This window comes from Sparus aurata, chromosome 4 (genome assembly GCF_900880675.1).
Source record: "Sparus aurata chromosome 4, fSpaAur1.1, whole genome shotgun sequence".
Taxonomy (NCBI): Eukaryota; Metazoa; Chordata; class Actinopteri; order Spariformes; family Sparidae; genus Sparus; species Sparus aurata.
The window spans coordinates 17171388-17198481 of NC_044190.1; the positions used below are offsets into that span (position 1 = coordinate 17171388).

At 40.5% G+C, this 27094-nt stretch overlaps 1 protein-coding gene across 1 annotated transcript; it reads right to left on the reverse strand.

The window, feature by feature from the left end:
• Positions 1-26856, reverse strand: LOC115580394 (metallophosphoesterase MPPED2-like). The gene is made up of 5 exons (XM_030414684.1): positions 25493-26856; positions 24256-24546; positions 5072-5253; positions 215-366; positions 1-54 (listed from the first exon to the last, which is right to left on the reverse strand). The coding sequence occupies exons 2-5, from the start codon at positions 24366-24368 to the stop codon at positions 1-3; spliced, it is 501 nt and encodes a 166-aa protein (XP_030270544.1). The 5' UTR covers positions 24369-24546; positions 25493-26856.
• Positions 26857-27094: the final 238 nt, after the last annotated feature.

Here is a 27094-nt window from a genome sequence, read left to right on the forward strand (position 1 = left end):
TTACAGCCTGCCGTTAGCTGTGAGGACGCTCCAGTCTGATCCCGCGCTCGCCTCCTGAAGGAGTTGGAGTATACGAGTTAGCCGGGCATCCCACGCTACCGCATCCCGCGGCATCCGAAAGTAAGAGGTTCTTTGTTTGGGCAGAAACAGATAGTATATAGCGTGAATGTTTGTTTTTTGTTGTGAAAGGACCGCCGAGTCCGCTTATGGTTACCTGTACTGTGTTTTCACTGTGTTTGATACGCTCGCTAGGAGCTCTTTCAGGCAACCCAGCCTGGGTAGTCTTGCTGCCGTGTGTGACCACAATACGTCGTATTCCGGCTCGATCAGCGGACGGCAAACGGACCTCGATTCGCTTGCCGACCACTGTTCGATGGAGAGACGACTGCTGTGTACCACATGGTCGTTGGGTTGTTTCTGTGTTGTCTGCTAAGCCTCGCTTAGCTCTTTCCCTCTTTTACTAACACACATACACACACACACGCACACACACATACACGTTGAGAGACGTATACTGTTTTGGGCGATCTGTTGTAACACACCGTTAACAACTCCGCTATAACCCAAGACGTGTACTTATCATCCCTCCTTCATTGACTATAAAGACGGACTTCTACTAATTCGGAATTGTGGGTATCATCCCTGTAAATTCGACCCTCGTGTGGCCAAACCGCACAGGAGATCAAAGACGGCGCAACCGCTGCCCTTTGTTCAAATCTCGCGCGCACATGAAGTGACCACCCCTGGTCGTTACAATCACTGCCGCCATTTTTGAATTCCAGGTACATGAATCAGCACATCTGCATTCATCCCCTCGGAATTCACATTCCTGCGTGACAGAGTCACATCCGGTGTTTTCTGGAATCTCGTCGGCGAGATTCCTTAGATCACGCCCACTAATTTGTAGTCCGGTGAACGTGACTTCCCAAGTCACGTTCGGCCATCTTTGTAGTCTTTGTTGGAGACTTACCTATACACACACACCCTCATACACACATACATACTTACCTACATACGCGTACACCTACACACACACACACACACACACACACATACATATTTACCTACACACGCGTACACTGACACATACACACATACACACTTACCTACACACGCGTACACCTACACACACACGTTTGGCTTGCTTATGTTTTATACTGTCAATAACTTAAAGGAAACCGTTGTTGGTTAAAGGTGGATTGTTTGGTGGGAGGAACTTTAATAAACACTGTTGACTTTAAATTGGACAGCCTCTGTGATTATTTGTACAATTTCATGTTGTAATAACTGCTGGTTGAGATGGTCAGTGCTCGGATTCACGCCTTCCCCCTTATTTAATTATTGATACTTTCATGATATTGACAATTTGAATAACTTTCAGGCTTTGAGACTCAAGGTAAATCAATTGATTGTTGATCCCTGATTTCAGGGTGGTGCCCCGTGTTCATTAACGACTCCTAGTCACCTAGGTGTCATTAATCAACTATAACAATATTCAATTAATTAATAATTAACAAATTAATAATTAATTAATAATCAATAATCAATAACGATTCCCAACACAAGCGTAGAATCAAAAGACGACCATACCAAGTTTTCAGAACAGTTTTTACCTGAAATGAGCAGGCCACTTCATGCTTTGCAATCCTCCTCTTTCAACTAGAAAAACATCAAATTATGGAACTGATGCATCTTCAAAATGCCATTTTTCATGTGACTTGTGTCACACTGCTGATTCTCACCCTCCTCCATGTTTGACTCACTCTCCCTACCTTCATCAAAAGACAAAAAGTGCCCTTGGAGGGAAAATCAAACCTTTCACATTCACTTTATAAGAGCCCATTCGTATGTAAGCTCACACCTACAAATGGGAACATAAATAAGCGACATTTTCTCAGCTGCCGACTGTCTGTGCTTCAAACAGAAGAAATAAAAGATATAGAATAAAAGAACATGCTTTCACTGACTTAAGTGTCAACACCTCAACATCTGAAATAATACTAACTTTGCAGAAATAACTTTTACAGAAATAACATCTTTAGAAAGATTTAACCTGTATGGACATATAGGTTATTGGTCAATGTGATAAAAGATAGATCCGTTTATCTTTAAACTTGACCAACATCAGTAATCAAATAGACCATGTACTTCTAACATTCTAACTATTAATATGATGTTATGACCTTTCGGTGAAATTACAACTTTAAAATCTCAATTTTATTACTTTTTCTTCAACTTAATGCATAAATCTCCTTTCCTTCCTCCCCACCATTTCCTAAAAGTGGTTTTAATATTTTAGTTTTAATTTTCTTCCCTCCCATCCCGACAGCTCCACACTCACAACCTTCACCAGGACATTAACAGGCAGGGCGCTCCCAACTGTACTGAGCCATTTTCCACTTTGCTCTGCAATCGATTCCCCATAACAGCCGATATTCTCCGTTTTCACTCTGGCTTAACAAAGTAACGACACACACACACACACACACACACACACACACACACACGACGTAGATGTCAGCGCTGATGGATGGAGGAGTTTGATAGAAAAGCTGAACAATGTGTCCTCCTGGTGGTGCCAGGTGCTGTATCCGTGGTGACGCAGCAGAAAACAGAGCGGGAAAGAAATAGGGCATGCCTGCATGTGTGTGAGAGTGTTCAGCCTGTGTGTGTCTGTTTCAGTAGAATTAGGGCACAGCACCTGGCAGTAGTTTAAAGATTCAGCTTGGCAGAGTGGGTTCACTACTGTGGCTGACCGACAACAAACCACAGCCAACAATTCATAAAACTGAAACTTAAGATTTTTAAGGTGCAGAGACTATTTACAACCGACAACAAAACAACTAGAAAGAGTGGTTGAGTACGTTTAATCACTGCAACTGCAAACCTGTGTCAGTTTGAAGTGATTTTAGGTTGTTTCCACTTTAAGGACCATTATTAATCAGATCACTTTGCGACTTCAATGTTGTGTTATTGTACCTAGCATTCAAACACATTCACACCCATGTTTGTCTGTAATCGTGTCAACAGGCCGGGATCAAGTTTAACAACATGTTTTTCTGTCTTTTTGGGGGGTTTCATCAAGTCAGCATTTTGATTAACTGTCTTTTGAAAAGTCATTTCCGAGGAGATAAAGGTTTCCAGCTAAAGGCAACCAATCACATAGGGAGGTATATGAGCTTCGACCACTTCAACTCTAAAGGGAAGGAAGCATGGCTGTCATATAAATTGTGTTTTCACATTTATCTAATATAAAAGGCAGTGAGATTCATACAACTGTGCATGAGAACCAAGAGGTTTTGTAGCTAAAATGATGCTTGATTTGTATTTTTTTTATTTTTGCACATACACATAGATGAATATTCATATTTTATTCTACTTACTATATCTATCCCCCTTTAATCTCACAGTATGGTAGAAATATGTGCGTATACATTGGTAAATATAGGGGTTTTTTTGCCATTTGTGTCCATTTTCGTTCTTGTGAGTTGTATGATTTTGATGATGAATTGCTACTGCAACAGTAAAATTTAACATGTGGATTATTAAAGATAGCTGTAAAAACTGGATCACTGTTGGAATCCACAGTTACTTAACTTCTTTTTAAATGTTCTATTCAAAAACATCGAATACATCCAAACTAGTTCAAAATTACAGTTACACATCAACTAACAAAACAAAAAAGCATTTAAGAAGTAATTTAAAGGAGTAAATTTGAAATATCTAAATGGTGTAATGCCAGTTTGTGATTTTCTAATTTTAATTTCAATGGTAGTAAAAAAAAAAAAAAAAAACGTGTTTTCTTTTAGACTTTCATGCTCTATTAATGCATTTACTCATTATAACAAACTTCAAATTGTGGTTCAATGAGAAACATTCTCACTAGAAATCTACACTTCCCTCCCGTTATTTGTCGAGCTGGATACGCATTTTGAAGGTAAACAATAAACATCACTGCCAATGTTCAATACCTCTTCAATTTTCAACATTAAACCGCTTTGTGTTGTTTCCTCCCTCTCATCTTCTTTTTCATATGAAGTGACTTTTTCTCAGCTGCTGGATTGTTTTATTGCAGTCCATGTTTATTCACCCCAAATAGCCAGTGAAAGACATTAGTTGGAACTAGCTAGCATCGTGCATACCAGTTTTATGTAAGGAGGGTGCCTTTGTTTGCATGACAGCTCAGAATCTGTCTGATTTTAAAAACTCACAAGGAAATCCAGTTATTTTGGTAATTTCCTCTAGCATGTTCTTCACTCTTGTCTATGTATATTCATGAACTAGATTCATGCGGCTTTGGGATACAAATTTTCCCTCCAGTTTAAACATTTGCAACTTGCGCAGACATGTCCTAACTTCCATAAATCTATCATCTATCTTTTTTGAATGTATTCACTTGTGTCTTTAGATTTACATTATATGCAGTCAGGAAGCTGCTAAAATGTGCTTTTAGACGTTGTTTTCCTGCTATTAAACTTCAGGAGGTAGTTTTGTCTCACCTGTCAAGTGCCAATGAACAGACAAATACAAACGACTGAGACATAGTCAAAAGAATTCAAATGTGTTCAAACATTGAAAGCCAGTGTGGTGGGTGGCACTTATTGATTTATGCAATTGGTGAGAGGGAATGTCAGACAATGTGTGTGCGTTTTTTGGTTTGTGTGTCTGAGCGTGAAACATGACTACATTAGAGGGACAAAAATGCTTCAGTCACTTCAGCTCTCGTCTAGAGATGAAACACTGGCTGCTGGGACAGATACCACACATACGCGCGCGCACACACACAGCCAAGCACTCCCACCCACAGCATGGGGGCAGAGGGAGAGGTCAAAGGTTAACTGAGGCAGGGTGTTAGGTCAGAAGGGTTAAACTGGAAACTTTAGCACAGCAGTTGTGGGGTCTGCAGGGGAGGTGGAGGTGCTTCACTGTGTGGTCCAGTTACTGGTTATGCGTGCGACATGTCTCGTGCCTTTTGCCGCTCACACTGCTCATGGAAGCTTGTGCATGTCAGTTTTGTGTGAGTGTGAAAACAATGCAGTTGCGTGAAGCTGCGTTTTAATCAGCTTTGTACCTAGCCAGTCGTTGAACTTCTTGACCTCAGAGGGCAGACCCAGCTCGGTGAAGTCACCCATGTGCAGCAGCACGTCGCCATAGGGCATCTGGATGCCGTCTGTACGCGAGTGTGTATCTGAAACACACACAAACCTGGTGTGTCCCGCTGGTTTGGGAGTGTCATAAGGAATGGGGTCCACCCTGAAAAAGACAGAGAGAGAAAAAGGTGTTAAGAGTGGGGCTGAACAATAAGTCCTAACATAAGAAATGATGACATTTATCTCAGGAATGAAACAGTAACAAGTATTTCATGATTCATCGGTGGCGGCTTCTTAATTCAGACATATTAATTTTGATTCATTACAGTCTGACAGGTTAAAGATTTTTCCGGACTGTGGGTTAATTGGTTAACCTTCAGTTAGAATCAGAATTTTGTGGGGTTTGTTGTGAAGTAGAGTTACATGCAACGAATTTGCTTTGGTTCTGTTCAAGTTATTCAGTTTAAATTACACAAGAATTTGACCAGTTCATTATTGAAAGCTGTAATATGGGGCATCATTGGAGTCTTGGGGTTAAGATGTAGCCCATACAGTCACTACATTGCTGGATTAGAGTCCGGAGGGAGATGTTTAATTGCACCACCATCCTCTCTGATCCCGACACTGCCTGTCTGACTCGTTTGTCGCTTTCAACAAAGTTTGCAAACAAACTATGAAAAAACAAAACAAAAAGAAAACCATTTTATCAGTACATTATGCATGGCTAGGTGGAAATTTATGTCAGTGACGCTGTTTAACTGCTCTGTAGGTAAGATTGTGTGTTGGTGACGCAGGTCGTCTCTTTTCTTTCCTTTCCAGGGTTTATTTTTGTCCCTCAAAAGAAGATGCTTGCTGTTGTTAATTCTTTGAATTAATATAAACAACAGCTCCCACATACCAAGATTATCAATGATTAACACCTGTTATATTGTGTTGAATTAACTGTCTTCACATCGGTGCTACATTTTGCTTTGCTCTAATTTGTCAATCACCTGCCCTGCAAGAAGATCATCCGTCTGGAAATATTTCTCTCACAACATGCTGCTTTACAAACTGCAGTGAATATTAAATTATGTTTAAGTAATCTTTTATTTAACCACATAAACAATGGATTACTAAATGATACAGTAAAATTGTTAAACAGACGGACTCTGTGGTGGCCAATCCATGTGTGAAAATGATGTCTCATGCTCCCTGAACCGCTCTAGTTGTGAAAGTGAGCCTAATAAATCATGGCATTGTCATCTTGGAATATATCTGTGCCATCGGGGAAGAATAAATCGAAAAAAAACCTGGTAAGTCAGTATATTCAGGAAGTCAGCTGACCTAATTTTTGGGGCACATAACGTTGCTGAACCTAGACCTGACCAACTGAAGCAACCCCAGATCATAGCACTGCCCTCAGAGGCTTTTACTGTAGACACCAGGCTGATGGGTGCATCACTTCATCCTCCTCTCTTCTTACCCTGTTTCCCCATCACTCTTCCCCCCCCCCCCGATTAGCCTCATTGATAAGTGGTTTCTTAAGGCTACACCGCCGTTTAGTCCCAATCCCTTGAGTTCTCCTTGCATTGTACGTGTGGAGATGCTCTTACATTCACTTTTAAACATAGCTGTGGGTTCTTCTGTTGATTTTGTCCGATCTGATTTCAACAAACTTACGTGATCACTGATCAAGATTTTTTTTTCCGACCACATTTCTTCCTCGAAGATGATGGTTCACTACTATCCTTCCAGGTTTAAATAATGTGTTGGACAGTTCTTAACCCAGTGTTAGAAGTTTCAGCAATCTCCTTAGTGGTTTTCTTTGCCTGTTGCAGGTCAATAATTTGACCCTTCTGAAGCAGATTAAGATCTTTTCCAGATCACAGGATATGTCTTCCGCCATGTTTTTTAAAGAAATTAGAAGCTACTCACTGCATTGGTTGGGGTTAAATAACTTGTTGCCAGCTGAAACATATTAATCACTGCAGTAATTATCCAATGGAAGGATCTTACCTATTTGCTTAGTTAAATCCAGGTGGCCAGGTAGTTCATATTTGAGATGCAAGAATTTCAGGTATTCACCCTCAGTTTCTCTTGACACAGTTTGTGAAGATTTTCAGCCCTTTGTCATTTGCAAACATTGTACTACATGTAAAGAATGCCTTTAGCACTTTTGTCATGATCCCTATAAGACAGCTCAAACTGCACCACTTTACATTGAAACTGATATCTTACCTGTTCATGACACTATCAACAGTAAAGTATGTTTGATTCACTGTTATCAGTAAGAATAAGACCAAACTCAACTCACCCTGCAAGCTCTGAAATGTTTCACTTATTCATGAGATGCGTGCCCTTAGTTTTATTTAGTCATTTTATAATTTTGAACATTATTCTGTTTAAAAAGAGCTGTAATTCAAAGAACGTGTCCTTTTCCTCTTTGTGATATTTTAAAAGGTGCACTCGATCCAGCAGCATATTTTTAGGAAATGTATGCTAATTTCATACCAGATAGCAGAAGGGGCACAGCTGAAGACTGGAACATTAAAAAGATCATTTGTTGTGCAAAATAAATTACATGGTCCACAGAATAATGAATGCAGGAGAGCAAAATGCATCTCAAAGAAAAGAGGAGACATAACAGTAAAAAATGTGTAGTCTGGGCTGGAAAACAACCAGTGCTCGGGCTGATTCGTGCACACAAGGAGGGCAATGGCTGTTTTGTGGCATCAGATTGGCTAAAGAGATGGTGAATTAAGGCATGCCATGTCCTTCCTATCCATTATCTAAAGAAAAAACACTTAGACCCAAGTCTGGCAGGAAAAAACCTTTTTCTTCAGCCTTTTTGTTCGATGTGATCACGTCTGTTAAAAAGGAAGAAAAACCTGTACTTTTTCTGACTGAAAGGAAAGAGGAAAAAAATCATCTTGTCTGTAATTGAAGTCTACAATGTGCAATCTTCCAGCACTCTGCCACTAGACCATTATTTCATTAGAAGGGATGTCACTCTGTCGACAACATCAGACACATAATCAACGCTGCAATCTCCAACCTGACAAGCACACACATACACTTGCACACACACACACACATGCAGAGTCAACCTGCATGTGTGAGCAAACATGGCATAAAAACAGCCACAAAGGAAGATGAAATCTAAAGCTTTTCTGGAGAAGACGTCATTAATAGAGATGGACAAAATACGCACCCCGGCACGAAGAAAAGCTTATTTGAGGACTTCTCATTTGGGAAGCAATTTTCCTGTTTCCCCATTTCTAGGGCATGTTGAGCAGAATATTAGACTTCACAAACAGCCTGGAATCTGTTGTTGTTCTGTTTTTGAGTTGAACTGTCATCTGCACGGTCTTGTTAGTGGTGGGACAACAGTGGACAAGCTGGTCACCATCTGTAGCATTTAGTCACTGTATGCAGTCTGTAGTCCAGCCGCCATCTGCAGTCACTGTCTGTGGTCAGAAGGCTGTAGTAGGGTGGGCAAATTGGATAAAATGCTCAATCATGATAAACAAATGGGTGACGAAGAAAAGATTAGGTGTCTTAGTGAGGAATTTGTTCACAGTGAGCTGCAGAAAAGCTTCAGTGCTTCTTGTCAGACATCCATCTCCTCTTTGCACTCCATTTCTGCTCAAGATATTCCCTCATGTGGTGTCACAACTGTGTTGAAGAGTACCATCTAACGCATCACTCCAAAAACTCCCATAGCTGTTCAACTACACAGAGATCCAGTGACTGTGGAGACTACAGCAAATGACTCACATCATTTTAATCAAACTAATCAGTGAGCACTCGCGCCTTTTTATGAAAGGCATGTGTATCTGTAATGATTCATCATTAATTTATTTGAAATTGTTCCTTCTTTGTTTATTACATTTTTTTTCATGATTTATGGTAAATGTTCTGAAAAATCAATTTAAGTCTGTTTATGGACAAAATAACCAGGTGTGAATGTTTTTGGCCTGTCTGATGAGATAAATGTCTGAGAAATTGCAGTACTAAGATTATATTCTTTATCAATGAATCTGCAAAATATTGTTACGATTAATCGACTATCCCTAACCATTTAGTCTATAAATAGTCAATTTAAAAAAAAAAATGCCAGTCACAATTTCCCTGAACTCAAAGTGATGTCTTGAAATTGTTTCTTTTGTCAAACAAACAGTCCAAAATCCATAGACTTTTCATTTACCATCACAAATGACAAAGAAAAAGCAAATCTTTACATTTCTGAGGCTTGAACCAGCAAATGTTTGACATTTTTGCTTGAAAACTTTGCAAAAGGATTGACTGATTATCAAAACTAGTTGGCTATTAATTTTCTTTCAATCAAATTGACAACCTGTATCTGCATATCACATAACATGACTGTCTGTTGCCACTATCTCTAGCCTAACCACCATCTGTGATCAGGACTCATGGTCTGCAGCAGCTGCATACTTGCTGCATCCTGAATGCCTCCCCAAAGTGTTGCTGAACACTCTCCTTCATTTGAAATAACCTATTTCAACTCCTGCCATGAGCAATGGGACTTCATACAGCTCGGCACTGCTTTGGACAATCACATACATGTACATTTAAAGTGTACACTAGGGATGTCAATGATTAATCATTGATTAATTAAACACTGATAAGAAGTAAACTGATTAAAAATGTATTAACTGACAATCAGAGACCGGCTTGAATACATCAAGTATCTTGTTACAAATTGCAGATATTTATTAACTATATCAAAAACTAAAATCAGATTGAAGTCATTATTTGTTTTTTTACTACGCCTAATATAGTCACCTTTGATGTAGCACTGAACAGACAACACAGAAAATTGTTTTCTAGTGAAAAAACGTCCAACTTATTACATATATTATTAATGATTGACCGATTGACCAACAGTCTATTGTTAAGGCAGCTGACAATTAATTCAAGGAATTTTTAATTAAACATCAGTTGGAGTAAGGCTGGTAGAGTGATTTTGTGTCTTTTGCCTTCAGCCCTCTTCTAGAAAACTTTGAATCTGGCCTGTTGTCTGTGGCTTGTATTTAGTCTTCTGTAGCCTGCAGTCGTTCTTTGGTAGTCACCGGTCCAACCTCAACTTTAAAGCTCTTTTACAGCTTCAGCTATAAGATCTCAGCTTTACCCTGAGACACTGGAGCATGGTGAGCAGACTCCATATCAAACCCACTGAACAAAATGAAAAACTAGCTATGAACAAATGCGTGCGTGCGCACACACACACACACACACACACACACACACAAACACACATTAACTTAAGCCAGCAGAGCAGCACATACATTACAGTGTTGCTGGTGATTAGATTTGGTGCTCTGTGGTGCCTGGATGTCATGCAGCTTTACACGATTCGACAGTTCTCGTCATGGCGAAAGGACGAACGGAGAACCACATGGGACGACAAAACACTCAGCAAATACACACACACAGTAAATATACAGTATATGCACACACAAAAGCATGCATATTAAAACAAAGCAAGGAGGAAAAACAACCTCCATCTCCTCCCTTTTCCTTTGAGATTTAATCCACCCTGAGAATGTAAGTAAATACCAGCAGCCCCTATCAATTAGAGCAGGCCCGGGCCAAGAAACCTTCAAGATAGTGCTGCATAGGTACACAAATACACACGCGCACACACACACACACACACACACACACACACACACACACACACACACACACACACACACACACACACACACACACACACACACACACACACACACGAATGAGGGCCTCTGTCTTTCCTGTTAACATATGACTGTGTAACAATCCAGAGGTTCATTAGTAATGTATACAGGAGTTCAGGAGTTCAGCCATGGAGCAGAGAGCCTCTGATCTATTGTAAACGGAGACAGTGAAAATGAAAAAGTCTTCTTGCACTCTGGCAGCAGGTAAAAGAATAGTCTCGAGTGACGGACTGAGCTGTGTTAGCATGAGGGTTCGTGTTAACATGTCTGAGCTTCGGCGTGACATCAGAGGGAAGACTGTGGAGGGAAAAGAGTGGGGGAGAGGAGAAATGCTAATGCGCTCGAGGAGGGCAGCAGCACACTCTCAAATCCGCCATGACATTGGAGCTGACACAAAACCGAGGTCTGTGGCTGCACACATATCTGCTGTATGAAGAAACGTCTGTGATCCTTCATAAAAGCCTCAGTGCATTAACTTCTCCTCACCTACGGCTGCAACATCATAGCAAAAAATGAACTTGAAGATTTTTGCTCAAAACCATGATTGCTGATCACATTTATCTGTCTCCATTTTAGGATTATATTACTGCACTTCTGCAACTTAACATTCATTTTCCCTTTTCATCATGAATTGCAGAATTTCTTCAGCTAACACCAGCCAGACTCTCCGTTTCGATTCTTGCTGTCATGCTCTGGATGTGTTGTTAATTACAAAATTCACAGATGACACAAGATGTTCCACATTTGAGAACTAAGACAGTTCTCCTCTCTGAAAATGGAGCCAGTTTGTTCTTTTTCCTTTACTTGCTCTCAAAATCTGCCAGGTTGCTCTTTGGTTGCTTCAACATCTAAGATTGCCATTTTTTCACATCACACAACGCCTCAGATTCAAAAGTTACTGTGAAAATTCAACAAGGACATTCATGTGAATTGAAGAAGCACTTGAGTATCATTTTATAGCGTGATTATGAACATAAGAGCCTCCAGTTATATGATAAAAGAAAGCACTGTAGCCTCCATAAACCACATAAAAGGCACATTGATAATATCAGTGCTAAGAAAAGATTGACAAGCTTGAGGTGATTTGCCCGAAAAATACTTCCATGTTAGAAAACTATACAAGTTAAATGTGAAACACAACTAAATGCCGCAAAACTGGATTGAACCCACGGACAGTTATTAGTTACGGTGTCAGATAGAGGAACATAACAGGGAGAGAAGCACAAATGAGAGTGGAAGAGACAGAAGGAGGAGGATGAAGGAGTGCTCCCTGATGTCTGGAGGAGGATATTCAATTTGACTGAGCACGCTTGGCTCTGTGGCCTTTTGGAAAATCACAAAAGTAAACAGGGTCAAAGTTCAGCCTGAGCTTGCTTCTTCAAACGTGACACTTCACTCGCAGCAGATAAGAAGGTCGCCGCCTGTGTCGCTCTCTTGCTCGTCGAGCTCTTTAAGGAAGCCACATAATCGTTGTGATTGATTACAACACTTCCTAAAGATTTTTCTGAAAACCTCCTGAGTCTCCACGCCGTCCAAGACAGAGTGAAGCTGTTTGCTGCACAGCCAAGAAACTGTCTGGTTAAAGAGCTCTTATCATACATAATAGTATTGGTTGCATTTAAACCCCACTATCCATCACTCTAAGAGATAACTTCATGTAAACCGCTAATGTATTAATAAGACCTGAACAAAGAAAAAGAAAAATAACACGTCTTTGCTCTTTGAGAGTTTAATAGTCCTGTCTCAACTATCGACATAAACTCACTGAGCTCTTCTAGTTAAAACTTGTAAAGTTTTAAATAGTGTTTGCAGCATGCTGATCAGAGCCCTTAAACATTTTTTGTGCTCTGCAGTATATTGTATTAACTACACGGTCAAAAATCATTGAATAATCGATGAAATAATCCAAACACATGAACATTACATCTGTATGTTATTCTGAGACAACCGGCATTAATATGCAGCTTTGACTATTCTGAGAGATGTCGGACCTGGCTGCAGGGATTTGCTCCCATTTAGCCACAACAGAATTAGCGAGATCAGCCTGGCTGGAGTTCTGTGTTCCAGTTCATCCCAAAGGTTTGGAATGGAGTTGTGGTCAGGGCTCTATGCAAACCAGTGAAGTTTATGCACATCAAACTGGAAAACTATTTTTTTTTTCTTCTTTTTTTTAAATAGAGGTGGGAGGGCATCATACTGTTGAAACAAGAAAGGACATTTCTGGAAAGCTCGGAGCACATCATCATCTAAAATATTATATAAATAAATAAATAAATATAATATGCTGTAGAATCAAAATTTCCCTTAATGGGAACAGAAAGAGCCTTGCTGAAATCAGTTTCAGACCAAAGGTACACAAGTATGTCAACAAGGGGGTCCACTAAGCGTTTAACTTAGTATACTGCTACCCAAGTCCCGATGGGGTTAATGAGGTCAACGACCTCTGAGCTGCCCGCTTGTCTCTGACAGAAACACTTTTCATTCACAGTCCGGTCCTCAGTCCATTTTATACCTGCCTCCACCTGCTGCAGAGAGATTAGCCTCCAGCTCCTTTACCCTCTCTCCTTCCTGCTCTTCCATTGTTATTAATGGAGTTGTCCTGATAATGATTTCTCATCAATAAGGTCACCAACAGCTACCTAAAACCTCCCGGGTCAAAGAGGAAACATGGAGTATAATGGACTGCTAATCAACTAAAGCGGCCCTGCCCATACATGAAAAACAGGATCAAGACTCAAACATTAATCAGAAACAACACTCAAAAGAAACAGACTCTACAGGCAGAAATCTTTGTGTGAAACTACAAAGACAAACAGAATTCAGTCATTGTAAGTTCACAAATTTACACAACACATGCAAGTTTAATTATTCCCCAAACTTGTTTAGCAATGATGCCAGTTTGCTGTTATGATCACATTTAATATTTATGTTTCTTTTAACTAAACTGTACTCTCAAAAAGGTGCAGGCCAGTCAACTTCTTACCATTAAATTCATTAATTGGCTGAAGCAGGTCATTATAAATACAATTATTTCTGTGACTTGATTTTTATCATGATAGATGACTAAATAATTTTCTTTTTGACCCGTTTAATAGCCAAATATGATGCAGACAATCACGACTACTTGCTAGACAAAACAAAGCTTTGATGATCAGAAATTACATCACAGCAGCTGATTGTGGGCCTCTTCACTTCACCTTCTCCTTGTTGAACTTCACAATAAAGACTTGTCAGAGAAATTTTGATGTTTGTGTGTCCACTAAGCTGAGAGACTAGGGCATTTAAAAGCTAATCACATTTGAAACAAAATAGAATAGAAATGCCATTTCTACACTGCCCTCGCACTGTCTTTATCGCTCTTAGAGGAAATGGGGAAGCATTGTGTTTTGATGTTTCTCCTCAGTCTATAACCTCTGCATCAGCTCCCCTCCCCCTCCAATACACTCACACACAAACCCACCGCTCACTCATCCACGGTGCAATACCATTTCTCTGAGAGGAGCAGAGAGAGCGCCTCTCTTATCTTCTGCATTTCAGCTGTCTGCGCTAATTCAATAAACTTCAGAGGAACAAAATGAACACAGGAATAACGGTGAGGAGGGTGGTGGTGGAAGTGGAGGTGGGGGCGCACAAGGGAGCCGAGAAAGAGGCAAAGGTGGGAGACGAGAACAAGCAAACAAGAAAAACCCAACAAGAAAACGGGGCAAAACCACAAACAGAGTATCGATACAGAATGACATAAATTCACAAGAGATAAATAAACAGAAAGACGAGTACATTGTGAAAAAAACATTCAAATGAGAATTGATTTTAAAGAATGCTGAATGATGGCCTCTTGTCTTGACACCACCCCCGCCTCCCTCCCCTCTTTATTTCATTTGTTCAGGCAGGGTGCGTCCTCCTCATCCCTCCCATAATGGCAGAGTAAGGCACACAAAGCCTGCGTTGGAATATCAGCACCAGAGGAACCTTCCGGCACTGCGCTGGGAAATAAATTGCTTCTGCTAATGCCCCTTTCATTACGGCACAGCCCTTAATTGTGCTGCTGACAGTCCGCCTGGCTGCAGGGCTGATGGGAGGAACGCTGAGGAGACGGGTACGACGTGGCCCCCGGGGCCAAACACCAGCTAGCAGACTGCTTGGAGAATAAACTAGACAAGTGTTCACCTGGAGAAACAACACCGCTCACAAATACACGCAAAAACTGTGCTTTATCTTAAGGCACTGCATCAAGCAAAGGTTAACAGATGTGTCGTCTACAGCGGCACTCTAATGCCTTTATGACATATTTTTTGTATCCAGGTATACCAAACTATAGGTTAAGATCCAGTTAAGAGCAAAAAACACAATCTAACACAATCAAACCTCAATACCATTTCTGTACCAATCAAAGATTGACTGTACAGACATGTCTGGTCAGATTTATAAAGTTCACACTTTCCTTGAATGAAAACTTTAACAATTTGGAACAACAGCAAATTGTGTGATAGAGTTTATAAGGGCTTATTTGTTATATCAAAGAGTTGTAGAGAAGCCTATTCATATATCTATATAGCTCAGAAAAGTTAATTTTACACTTATTTTTAAAAACATGATGTTTAATAACATCAAATAAATCACCTGTGTGTCAAGTGCTAAAATACCTGCATCATATCACTTATGCAGAGCCAAATACTGCTTGTACCTGTCAGGGACCAGTCTCTTAACTTTAAAAAAAAAAGAAAAAGCAAATAATTAAATTTGAGTAATAAAACATAGTGCAGACACAGAAACATCGATAGAAGTCAAACAATGAATACTTATGGAAAATCCTCCTTCATTTAAAAATCAAAGTCCTTACAGCTGCTTCAGATGGAAATGTTGCCGACAATGACCAAATTTAGTTTTTAAGATGAAATTGATCCCACTGACATTGAGATGTCACAACTTCAACACTCTTCTGCCTCTCTGATCACTCTCAGGTGAAACGTAATTTCTGAGCGCTCGATGCATTCACCACTTTCTGGACATCTTACAGAAAATAAAAAGTGCATCTATGCTACAAGCTTCCATGAAATCAAATGACTCTTTCAATGAATGATGTGTATTATAAACAAAACACTGATTACTGGTTAAGGCAAACTAAACACTAGCTAAACTGCATTAATGGAGGACTGATCAAACTGACAAGTTGCAGACTCGTACAGCTTTACCTCCGTTTCATGTCAAGCGGGAAGTGACATCATCAGGAGATCGTGCCCTGCGATGCCAGGCTCGGGGGCTCAGAGGCCAAAATCTCAAAGAGATCAAAAGGGCTTCAATCTCAAAAACAGCAGACCTGTCCAATGTCAACTGTCACTTAACCCCCCACCACTGACAACAACCCCACCACCACCACCACCGTCCCACCGGGCTCCAGCAGCAGGTCAGGGGTGGAGAGGGAACTTAATCAAGGGTTCTCCTGTTACAAAAGCCCCTCCACTTCTGCTGGCGAGCTGCGGCAGGCTGACAGAAACAAAGGCCACGAAATGGGACTGGCTCTTTGTTCTCACGAGAGCTGAAGCCTGACTGCTGCTCCTCCACAAACTGTTTGGGAGGAAAACAGAAAAAGGGATGGCGAGGTGTGAGGTAAACTGCAGCATAAATTGGAAGGATTTTTTTCCTATGTGCGACTGATTAACAATCATAGATTTGAACGGCTACTGAGGTGCTTTCTATTTTCCAAAAACTATTATGGTGCATCAATAGGCTAATAATCAGGCTGAATTGCCATTTCCTTTTCACTTCATCACTGAGTCCAACTGCGTGTTAGCCATTTTCTGTTTGGTGAAGGGGGTGACTTTGCTCCGAGTTGGGTCTAATGCATCTGTATCAGCATCAAGTACAACAGCACTTGCGGGCTACCTTAACTTCTGCTATGTTCTACCTAATAATCTGACTAGCACACTGATTTCCAACAGAGTTAATCTCTTTGAATAAATGAACTAATGAAAGATTTGGGTAGTAGAAATACACTTTATATATCGGGCAGATTAATGATCTGCCAATAAAAAGGAAGTTTATATTATAGGCGGTATTATAGACTTTTGCCCGATGATTTTAGACACAATAAATAAATTATATGTGAGCCACTCTTACCATCAGACATGAATAAACTACAGGTTATAACGTTCTTTTAATATATATAAAATGTAAAATTATCAGTTATCTCATTGGTATCTCTCGCAAGAATTATCGATTATCATATCAGTTGAAAACAAAAAATCCACATAGTGCATCCTTATGGGTTTGAATCAAGTCTGGAATCAGGCTGCAGCAGAGAAACCTCACAAAAAGTGATTGTGGTAAGTAAAAGCAACAAGCAGCACAGAAAAAAAAGCCTGATCAAAGAAAGGTTAGAAAACTAAATCCTGAGCATTTTAGTTCATAAAAGTGGATCATCATCTGGAGAAGCTTTGGTTTTAAACCAGACGACCACAAATAAGAACAAAAACGGGATAGAGTTTACCTTCAGGTTGTAGCTGCACCACAAACAAATGAAATATTTTAACAATAACAGTGAAAACCCTTTGACTCTTAGCTGCTGCTCCCTTGGGAAACAATGCATTAAAAGAGTAAAACCAAATGTTTGAGCTCAAACATTAAATTCAATAGTTTATCAAGACAAATAAGTGTTATTTATGGTTGTGATGACAATATCTAGCAGAAGGACAAAATAAGTGGAAGGAATTGAAAACACAGCACAGCTTCATCTGCTCCAAAGGAGTGGTTCAGTAGCAAAGCATGAAGCAAACACTGATCCACTTGAAAAGGAGGAACATTTCGTTTTTCCGTTTGTGTTTCTATCCGAGATCTATTAGCTGCAACGAACGCTGGAGGAGATGAAGGTAAAAAAAACATTGTTGACACTTTTGATGTGTAAAACGGTATATTAGACAACAACAAGCAGTTTTGAAATCTATTCAGTTTGAAAGTCACATTTTCCTCAATTAAATTGCCAATTATCTGAGCATTTTCATGTTCAAAGCAACCCCTGCTGCTGAAGGGTTTGCGTAAACAAGGTTTAACTTGTTTATCCACAACATGCTACAAGAAAAGATACACAGGGTCCCTTCTTGGACAGCCCATTGGTGTCGAAAATGGAGTCACATGAGCACACAGCTACCATTACTAATGCAGAGATGAAAATGATCATCTGACCACCTCGACCAGCCTACTGTGTCATGTGACTCAACGTGCTGAGCATCCCCTCTCCTCCAAATACACAAACTCATTAATGGAAAATGTTGAATTTCACTGTGTACATACGAAACAGCACCAGCTGTGAAACTGGGCTTGCTTGGCTCACTGTGCACAACCACATCCTATAAAAAAAAAAAATCATAATTCCAAACTATTTCCTCGACCACATTTACAGCACTGTTCCAATGTACAAAGAGAAGGAAATCCGGCACATGAAAAATTCTCAAGAAGTTCATTAATAAAAACCAGGACAGCATTAGAATGAATGTGTGAAGGCCGTGTTCTGTGCCGTTTCCTCACCAGCTCGTGTCAGAATATCCACGTGTATGGATGCAGGCGGCAGCGTCATTAAATGATTCATACTTACGAGCTTCTCAATTATTCAGAGGGCGGGAATAATTAACAAGGCATCTGGAGGAGAAGGAGTTTGCTAAATGTAAAATATTTTTAGGGCATGCAGGGAGGTTTAAAGAGTTTCCATTTGACAGCACTGAAATGAATGTATTGAGCATAGGTGTCTTCGAGAGAAGATGTTTTATGAAAACTAAACAACTACCTAAAAAGGAAAAATGGAGAAGACTATTTTAACACTGAATGTTCCCCAAAAACTCGGAAGCAGGAGAAGAAGTATCAAAAACTGCCATGTTTTCAAAGATTCATATGGTTATTTAATTTTTTTTTCATTAGATCTAAATCATAACGTTGCTACTTGCAAATACTGCAAATATTATGCAGTTGTTTAAACACAGATGCAGAAATGTGGCTTATTTTGTTTGTTCTGTCGAAAACATTTCTGTATTCCTAAAAGTAAGGAGTCCCAACTTACAGCTTATTTTTAATTTTGTCCTGGTATCAGTACCTCATGCTGCACTTCTTTAAAATGTCACAGCTCGGATGGAAACATCACATTTAGATCCCACAGTCACTTCATTAGCACAGTATATCTGCAGGTTTCCTAATGGTTGGTGTACTTTGTAACACCATGTCGAAAAAACCCAGAATTTAACTTGAGACATTTCAAATCTTAAAAATCTGAAGAACAAAAACAAGGCTGATGGCTGAAGCAGGCAGACTGTGAAACTAAAAGGAACAGAATGCTGCGACAGCTCTCAACTCAGCAGAGTACCACTTTAGACGCTATTTAGAAAAACAACTTGGTGGACTAGATTGTTCTTTCCAGTTTGTCTCTCATCACTGACCGTGGCAGCACCGGGGAAGTCGGCTGTCTCCACCCTATCTGAGCTGCTGGCTTGCGTTGTGCACACATCCGGTAGAAATTAAATAAATTAACACTCAAAAGGCGTTAATGGCGTAATGCAGTTAAGTCAGCGAGAGAGAAATGCCAACACATCTGCGATTGAGTTCAACCACACACAACATCATCCCCTCACAATCTAATGTAGTGCACTTCATTGACTCCATGTACTTAAGGTTTGGATCACTTTTCTCCCTCCACCGCTTCATGTTACCATTTTCTTCTGTTTCAGAAACAATCGTGGTAAGTAAGAAGTCTCCTACACACTTCATACATTGTAACTCTAACTGCTTTCTGAACAGTTAAAATGTTTAGTTTACAATTTTCAAAAGATTTACACTCAAACTGTCAATAAATAGATAATTAACTGGCAACATATATACAATTGATTGTTATTTATGAAGCAAAAAAGCACATTTTGTCTTTCTAGCCTCTCAGCTTTCTGTTTTGTATCCTTACAAATTTAATATCCTTCAGGTTTGGACTGTCGGCAGAAAACAACCTGAAGTCGTCACCTTGGGTTATGAGAAATTGTGATTTTCACAATTTTTCCTGACATTGTAAAAGGCTCAATTGAAAAGAAACAAGCGAGAGGGTAAGGAAAATAACAATTGGTTGCAGCCCAAGGATTCAATTCCAAGACGAAATCAGAAATGATTTTCAGAATCTTTGAGAATATGGCCGCAAGAAAGTGAATGCTCAGAGCAATTAAATTAAAATCTGTATTACAAAATATTGTGGATGATTTACTGCTACCCTTTTTGAGACCAATCGCAGGATATGAAAAATGTAAGAATTCTTGCGTTGTTAAATTCAAGACATTTTCAGACTATTTGGTACACCACCCCCAGCTCTCTAGTCCTTTTAGTTTCAACTCTCTGTCAGTTTGTCTGTCTGCATCCGAGAGTCGGGCCTTCCCGCAGTCTGGCCCAGATCCTGCTCAAATTGGATTTGAAGCCATTAGTGTCCCAACTCGAAGCATATGTTCCAAGTTGCTGAGCATTTCATTTCACGAGACGACGATGAGGGGGCTGAGAGAAGAACGAAAAAAAGAGAACACGCAGACGGCGCAGAAAAATAAACCAGACACAAACATGGCTGGACTGAGTCTGTCGCTCACTTGCAGACAGAGAGAAAGAGACGTCTCATCATGCTCTGAAGAAAGCCCACTTTGACTTCAGGGTCACGTTCCTGAGCATTAGCCAGTAACTGCCCCAGTGTGTGTGTGTGAGTGTGTGTGTGTGTGTGTGTGTGTGTGTACATGCTCTACAAGCATGTTTTCATATGTGGTTCAGAGAGCAATACCTTTAACACCACACAAAAGGCGCTGCTGTACTCCATCACCGAAATCTAAATATTCTGTCTAGAGGGGGGAAAAAACATTAGGGCAGGGATTGAATTTCAAAAGGCAGGCAACCCTCTCACTTGAGATTTTTTTTTCTTTCTCTCTTTGCTCTCAGAGAAGCAACAACTTTATTTATGTCCAAATACTGTGGATGCTGTGAGTGAGAACCCCCAAGCAAGTCGGATCATTATCTCCCAAATCTAAACAAGCCTTTACTTTCCCAGAACAGAGCGCGTATTCTATAAGCACTAAAACATAGCGGGGGGATGGGCTTATAGTAGTGTGTGTGTGTGTGTGTGTGTGTGTGTGTGAGTGTGTGAGTGTGAGAGAGTGAGAGAGAGAGAGAGAGAGAGAGAGAGAGAGAGAGAGAGAGAGAGAGAGATCCTGGGGTTCCTAGTCTGAGTTTAAGAATGGCAGGGTAAAACACTGCAGGCTCTGTGGAAGCCAGGAAACAGCCTAATGTATTTATCCAAACACATATCTGCTGAGAGGCCCTGCGGCTTCAACACATCCCCTTCCTACAAGGGCTTCACCTCCAAAAAACTACCACAGTGAAAATGGAAAAAGCAGCAGGACTGTACAACATGATCAACATATGATTGTGCTGATTATTTAGATAAACAGTGTGAATATTTGTTACACATTTTGGGAGGTTTAACGGCACTCCTGCACCTTAAACATATTACCACTGTTTTTTTTTTCATTGCTGTGTTTCTCAGACCAGCAGGAGCTACATCTTGTTTTCGCTCCTGCCTTCTGGATCTTAATACATCCTTTTTTTAAATAAATACCCCTAATAAACGGCTCGCTTTTTATGAGGAAAACATCAACAATCTGTTCTTGTTTTTTGTTGTCTGAAATAAAACTCAACTGTTTTCAGAATCGATTCACATTTAGAACTTTTAGGGTTTTCCTCTGAAACATTTCCCCCACTGCTTGTTTCTCCATCTTCCTATAAGAAGGTTCTATCTTTTCGGCTGCTTCAGTGACTGAACTTTGCTTATGGTCAACTAGTGCAACACTGCAGAATATAAGGCTCGGTGAACCACACCGAGGCCTTCCAGATAAATTAAAATGAAACCTGTCAACTTCATCATAGAAGCAGAAAATAATTTGAAAAGATAACGAGAGAAATTTCAGCAAAAAGTAACCTTTCAGAGCTCATTCTGGCATGCAATGAAGCCTGAAAATACTGTTTGTAATATCTAATATTTTTCCTTGCCGAACAGGAAAACTTCAGGAAGCCTCTTTAAACATCAAACTAGAAACCGTTGTGGTTAATCCTGTGCTGTCTGGCACGTGTTAACCTTGGTTCATATTCAAGTGTTTGGCCTGATTTATAGCCGTCTTTGTCAACCATTAAAATGGACTGACGTAACACAAACTGCGAGGTGACCTCGTCTCCTTTTCCACATTCATCGACGCCCGTTGTGCTGGCAGTCCTGCTCTCGGCTGAGGAATCCCAAAACAGCACAGTGGCACAATAACGTGAACGCTGCCAGCACTGGGAGGAAGGTAAGCGTACCAGTGAGCCACTTATACCAGTCCATCATTTGCACATCTCCCCCAAAAAACTATGTTTACAAGAACATGGTTATTCAGAAAGAATTGTGTGAATTTGGGTTTTCAAAGTAAACTTAATAAAAACAACTCGTTTGCCAGAAGTTGTTGCTCTCTGAAGTGAGGGGGTGCGGTTGGTTAACCTTTCAGCTCTTCAATCTGCAGCACAAATCTTCCTCTAGCTCTAATTAATGTTTGTATAAAATTTCTCCTTTATGATGTTTGTGTGTCTGTATGATCTCCGTGTCTCATGTAAAATAAACTCCTGCTCCGAGTGTCAACCACTCCAACAACCAATGGCTCAATACGATGCAGACGCCACTTCACCTCCACCTCAACAAAACACAATGATCTAAGCAAATGCGCAACCTGACCGCCACTGTTCAGGGCAAAGAACTAAGTGAAAAGGCTGCACAGCGTCTCCTTACTGATGACCATTAATGCCAATTAAAACAACAGAACTCCTCTTATGACTAAGCTTATTTTAACTTCATTCTTGTCAAACTTTTCAGTTAAATCAATTATGCAAGAAGAAATGCAGTGGCTCAACTTATGTTACTCCTTTTAGATAAAAGGGTCAGGGTTAAAAATGTTTTAAACTGCTGCTGTATTGTTGGAAGAGTGTTCCAGGATCTCTAAAGCAACTGCTGGAGAGCAGTTTCAAAAAAGAAATGGTTGATTGAGAGTTAATTCATTTGTCTTGTATTGCATCTATTTAAACCTGAGGAATTTTCTCTTTCCAACATGGAAAATAAGCTTTGAACTGTGTGTGTCTTTACCCTCACAACTTAATTATAGGTCAGGATTTGAAGATTGCAGTGTTGTATTTACATAACTTTCAAATCTGTCTACAAAGACTACAATAGCACTCATGTATAGTGTTTCTTAAAAGCTCTTTCTTCCTAGCATTAATGTCATTTTATTGTATTTGCAGTGATTTTCTAAAACTTCTAAAGTCAATGTTGTTTGTTGTTTGAGTAAAATGTTTAATTATAATGGTAGAATATGTTATTTTATTCATATTTGTTGCACCACTGTGATAGAGAATATGCCACAAAAAAACTGAGAAAGCAGTAGGAATGTGCGACGGCTATGCTGGAAAAAAAATAACTGTGCATCTAAAAACAACTAATTGAAACCACAGTTGCCCACAAAAGTATAAAATTCAATCAAATAGCAAAATAAATCTTTAATTACTTTGTGTTCCTGCTGCAGGTTAACTTTTTACACAACACTCTAAGAAACCACAATCACTCACAAACCTTTCTTTAAAAGCTCTAAATAGCATCAAAACACGAGGCTCTGTGTTAATATGTGTCCACAGATGAAACACACAGTGCTCTGATGAGAGTGTGTGTGGCGAGGGCTGACGGGTCACAGCACTCTGACCCACTAATGAGAGGCAGAGAGAAACCACATCAGACAAGAGCAATGCTAAGTAACTGGTCCGATAAATAAAAAAAGAGAGCACCCTAATGCGGACAAAGTGTTCATGCACTGCAATGACAACATGGCACAAATGATAAGTGTCTCATAGAGCGACCGCAAGGAACAGCGGCGAGCCATCTGCGATAGAACGACCGTCCGAAAAACTTCAACTCAAAATTGTGTCAGCGAGAGAAACTATTTCTTTTTTTCATAGTTTTTGAGAATGCATTTAATTTCCTCAAATGTTACACAGTGCAGTTTTGGACACTCAGAGTTTGTTCTCACTGGCCCCCGCACACTGTGAGTCTGAGCCAATTAAATCAAAGTATAAACAAAGACTCTGCATCAAACAGGATCCTGATTGGCTTCTTGTCGCACCTAAAAATGTCTTGATATTTGCCTACTTTTCCACAATGGGGCTTATTAATTCCCCTGAAAAAAAAAAAAACTACCTGAAAACACCAAAACATAAAATATGAAATAAAATGGTCATAAAATAAATATGTCAAGACAAGAAAGACCTAGATGAGTGAATGTTTAAAAATTACACATTTGAATAAAAAGAGCATATGAATTAATTTTGGCAAGTAAATACATTTTCTCAATTCTGACTTTATCAGCTCATGGCAGGTGATCCAGTGTGCGTGCACTTACATGTGGACGTGAGGAGGTTGGAAGCGGCTCTGGTTGATGTTGTAGTGTGTGAAGGCCTGTGTGGGGTTGGAGCTGTACTCGTCCACCGTAATGGTCACTTTGCCATGAGCCATCCTTCCGCCGTTTGGACATGAGACGCCGTTCGTTCACCGGGATTCAGCAGTGAGCCGTGCAGCGGTCATCCTTCAGAGCCGCCCAAGAAGCCTAGGAAGTCCCCCAGCAGCGGCAGCAGCGGCAGCAGCAGGAGCAGCAGCGACCCAGCCGACCAACTCGACCACGACACACTGCAGTCTGCACCGACAGGAGAAAAGAGACACACACACACACACACACACACACCCACATCAGCTGTTTTAAACAGGACCACAAGGCATGCAGCAGCTTATGAATATCTACTTTAAAAATGCATACACACTTTTACTGTTTAAAAAATAAAATACATAACAAAACATGAGGCTTGAAGAGCTAAAAAAAAAAATTCGGGGGTGAAGCAGTGGAAAGACACAACATGACCTATAGAGGTGATCTTTTTATAACCATTTATAATCACAATGTTCACAACAACTTCTTGTTTAGTCTCGCAGAATTAAGAATTGTTTTTTGCTGCGCCACAGTTTGATTTTGGAGGAAATAGATTTCTGAAACTGCTCATTAAACCACTCTTCATCAAACCCCAATTAGAAAAATGCAGTGAGGCAACTTAAACACAATTAGTAGATTTATTCAACCTTTGCAAACAATATGGCATTTCGTTAAGAGAATAAAAAATTCTTTGAGAGACTAAACACTGGACTGTTAAGGCGACAATTTACAATCTGGACAGCAGGTTTTTAATTGCTGTTCTGCTGCTCATCATAACCAAGTCAGTTTTAATGCAAACTAATGTCTTCAAATGTAACAATCTCTGTAGGCATGGCCCCTGAGGCATTAGCCTGTTGAAATTAAACCAAGCAACACAAAAAAAAAAAAGCTGCAGGTGATGATGATTAAATTGTTGCAAAGCTTTCAATAAAACGAGCAATTCCTCACAATGCATGCACAAAACAGGTCTGACAATTACCCCTGAAGCACACGGGAATAAAGCAAAGTTCTGCTTTCGTTCTCCCGGGCCTGAAACAGGAGCAATAAATCAGCCAACTGAACTGCTTTAACATATAAACATAACTGTATAATAAAGACTAATAAGGTTAAAACACACACACACACACATTCACATCTTAAATTCTGGAAGAAATACCTGCTACAATGCTCTACAACAAGTGTGGGTTTGCATCTCCAGAGCTCACTCACCGGGCTTTGCAGTGCGTCTCCTTGCACCCTGAGCTTCCCTCCTGTCTGACCTCCCTGACTGATAGTAAAGTGGCAACTGTGGGCTTGACAGGCTTTTTATACCAGAGGAAGAAGGAGGGGGAAAAAAATGCCCTCAATTTAACAAGTCTGTCATCTTTTTTGGAGGGTAATCAGCAACTCCAGAGTTCACTTGATGGTTAAATCCTGTAATGCAGTGAGTTTTACCATTTAAAAAAAAAAAAATAGGCTGTGATCTGCAGTTGTTGAATATCTTGAAGCAAACAACATCCCAACTGAGAGTAAAAACCTGTCCTATTTCACAAAAAGCATTGATCTGTGTTTTCTGGGTCAGCTGGATGCTATTCCCTACGATATGTGCTATTAATTCAAGTCAGAAAGATTTATGCCAGTGACTCAATCGCTGCAAATAACAAAACTCTGTCTTTGTACTGCAAAGTTAAAATTGCATTACTCAAACTCCAGTGAATTCTTGCTACTCAGATCTCCATGGGCTTTCAAAAAAGTAAAAAAAAAAAAATAAATAAATAATTGTGCTCGAGTTAAAAGCTGCCCTGTCAGATGCCCTGCACACACTTCACCTCAGCAATCATTTCTCCCAAGAAAAGAAGAAAAAAAACTGAAGTACCACTGCAGCTAATTCTCGGAAAATGTGCGCTCTATTTTGCAAATGTAGGCCGAAAAACTAAGGACGGGATTGTGTGCAGCATGCCTCACGGTCCTCCTCGCAGTGTGCAGCGCGCGTGTGTGTGTGCGTGTGTATATATCTGTGTGTGTGTGTGTGTGTGTGTCGGGCTGCTGAAACTCGCCTTGCTCGCCCGTCTGTCTCTACCTTGTGGCTACAGTAGCAGCAACTAGCTTAGCCTGCTAAAACCTGCCCTGGCAGTGGATTTTTATTATGCAGGCTGTAGCCTCGCACTGAGCTGCTTCCCTGTAACGGCGGCGCACACACACATTGTCAGTGCTGTCGGTGAACACACACTGAGCCCTCATACACACCATAAAGCTAACTTCACGAGAAGGAATCACCCCGGTGAGCAGACGGGGGTGAAGGCGAATAAACTGACCCTTTCTGATACCATGCATATGCACGATGTGTGTGCTATGCGCCGCTTGCAGAAAATGTACACACAAAAGCAAAGGTCCGTGTGATCCTGAACTCTGCTCCTGGAATAATAAATAAAAAAATAAAAAAAACACCCAAAGGTGGCCAGTGTCACGGCACCGCCGCGCTAACCTCTTGCTCGTCCTCGTAAATGACAAGCCACCTTTTAACCGACGGCTTTGTGTCAAGAATTTCTTTTTTCCTCCCCGTCTCTCCTCTTTCCCCTCCCTCCCTCTTCGGTTCTCAAAGCAAAGCGGAAATGTTGCTCTACCTTCGTCGTGTGGGGCTTTTTGTGCGTTTTTTATCTGGCCGGAGAAAGAGTGTCGGGTCGGGGTCGCCCTCTACGCGGCGGTGGTGGCGGCAGCGGCGGCGGCAGCAGCAGCGGAGGGACGCGGGTCCATGCGGCAGCAACAGGGGAGCGGGCAG

Bases quoted from the DNA above. Each gene is read 5' to 3' on its own strand.
- LOC115580394 (XM_030414684.1), bottom strand. From the start codon at position 24,368: ATGGCTCATGGCAAAGTGACCATTACGGTGGACGAGTACAGCTCCAAC. The intron at 5,254-24,255 runs GTAAGTGCACGC...TGTCTTTTTCAG, and splicing joins CAACCTCCTCACGTCCACAT to GGTGGACCCCATTCCTTATG. The intron at 367-5,071 runs GTACAAAGCTGA...TCCATCGAACAG, and splicing joins GAAGTTCAACGACTGGCTAG to TGGTCGGCAAGCGAATCGAG.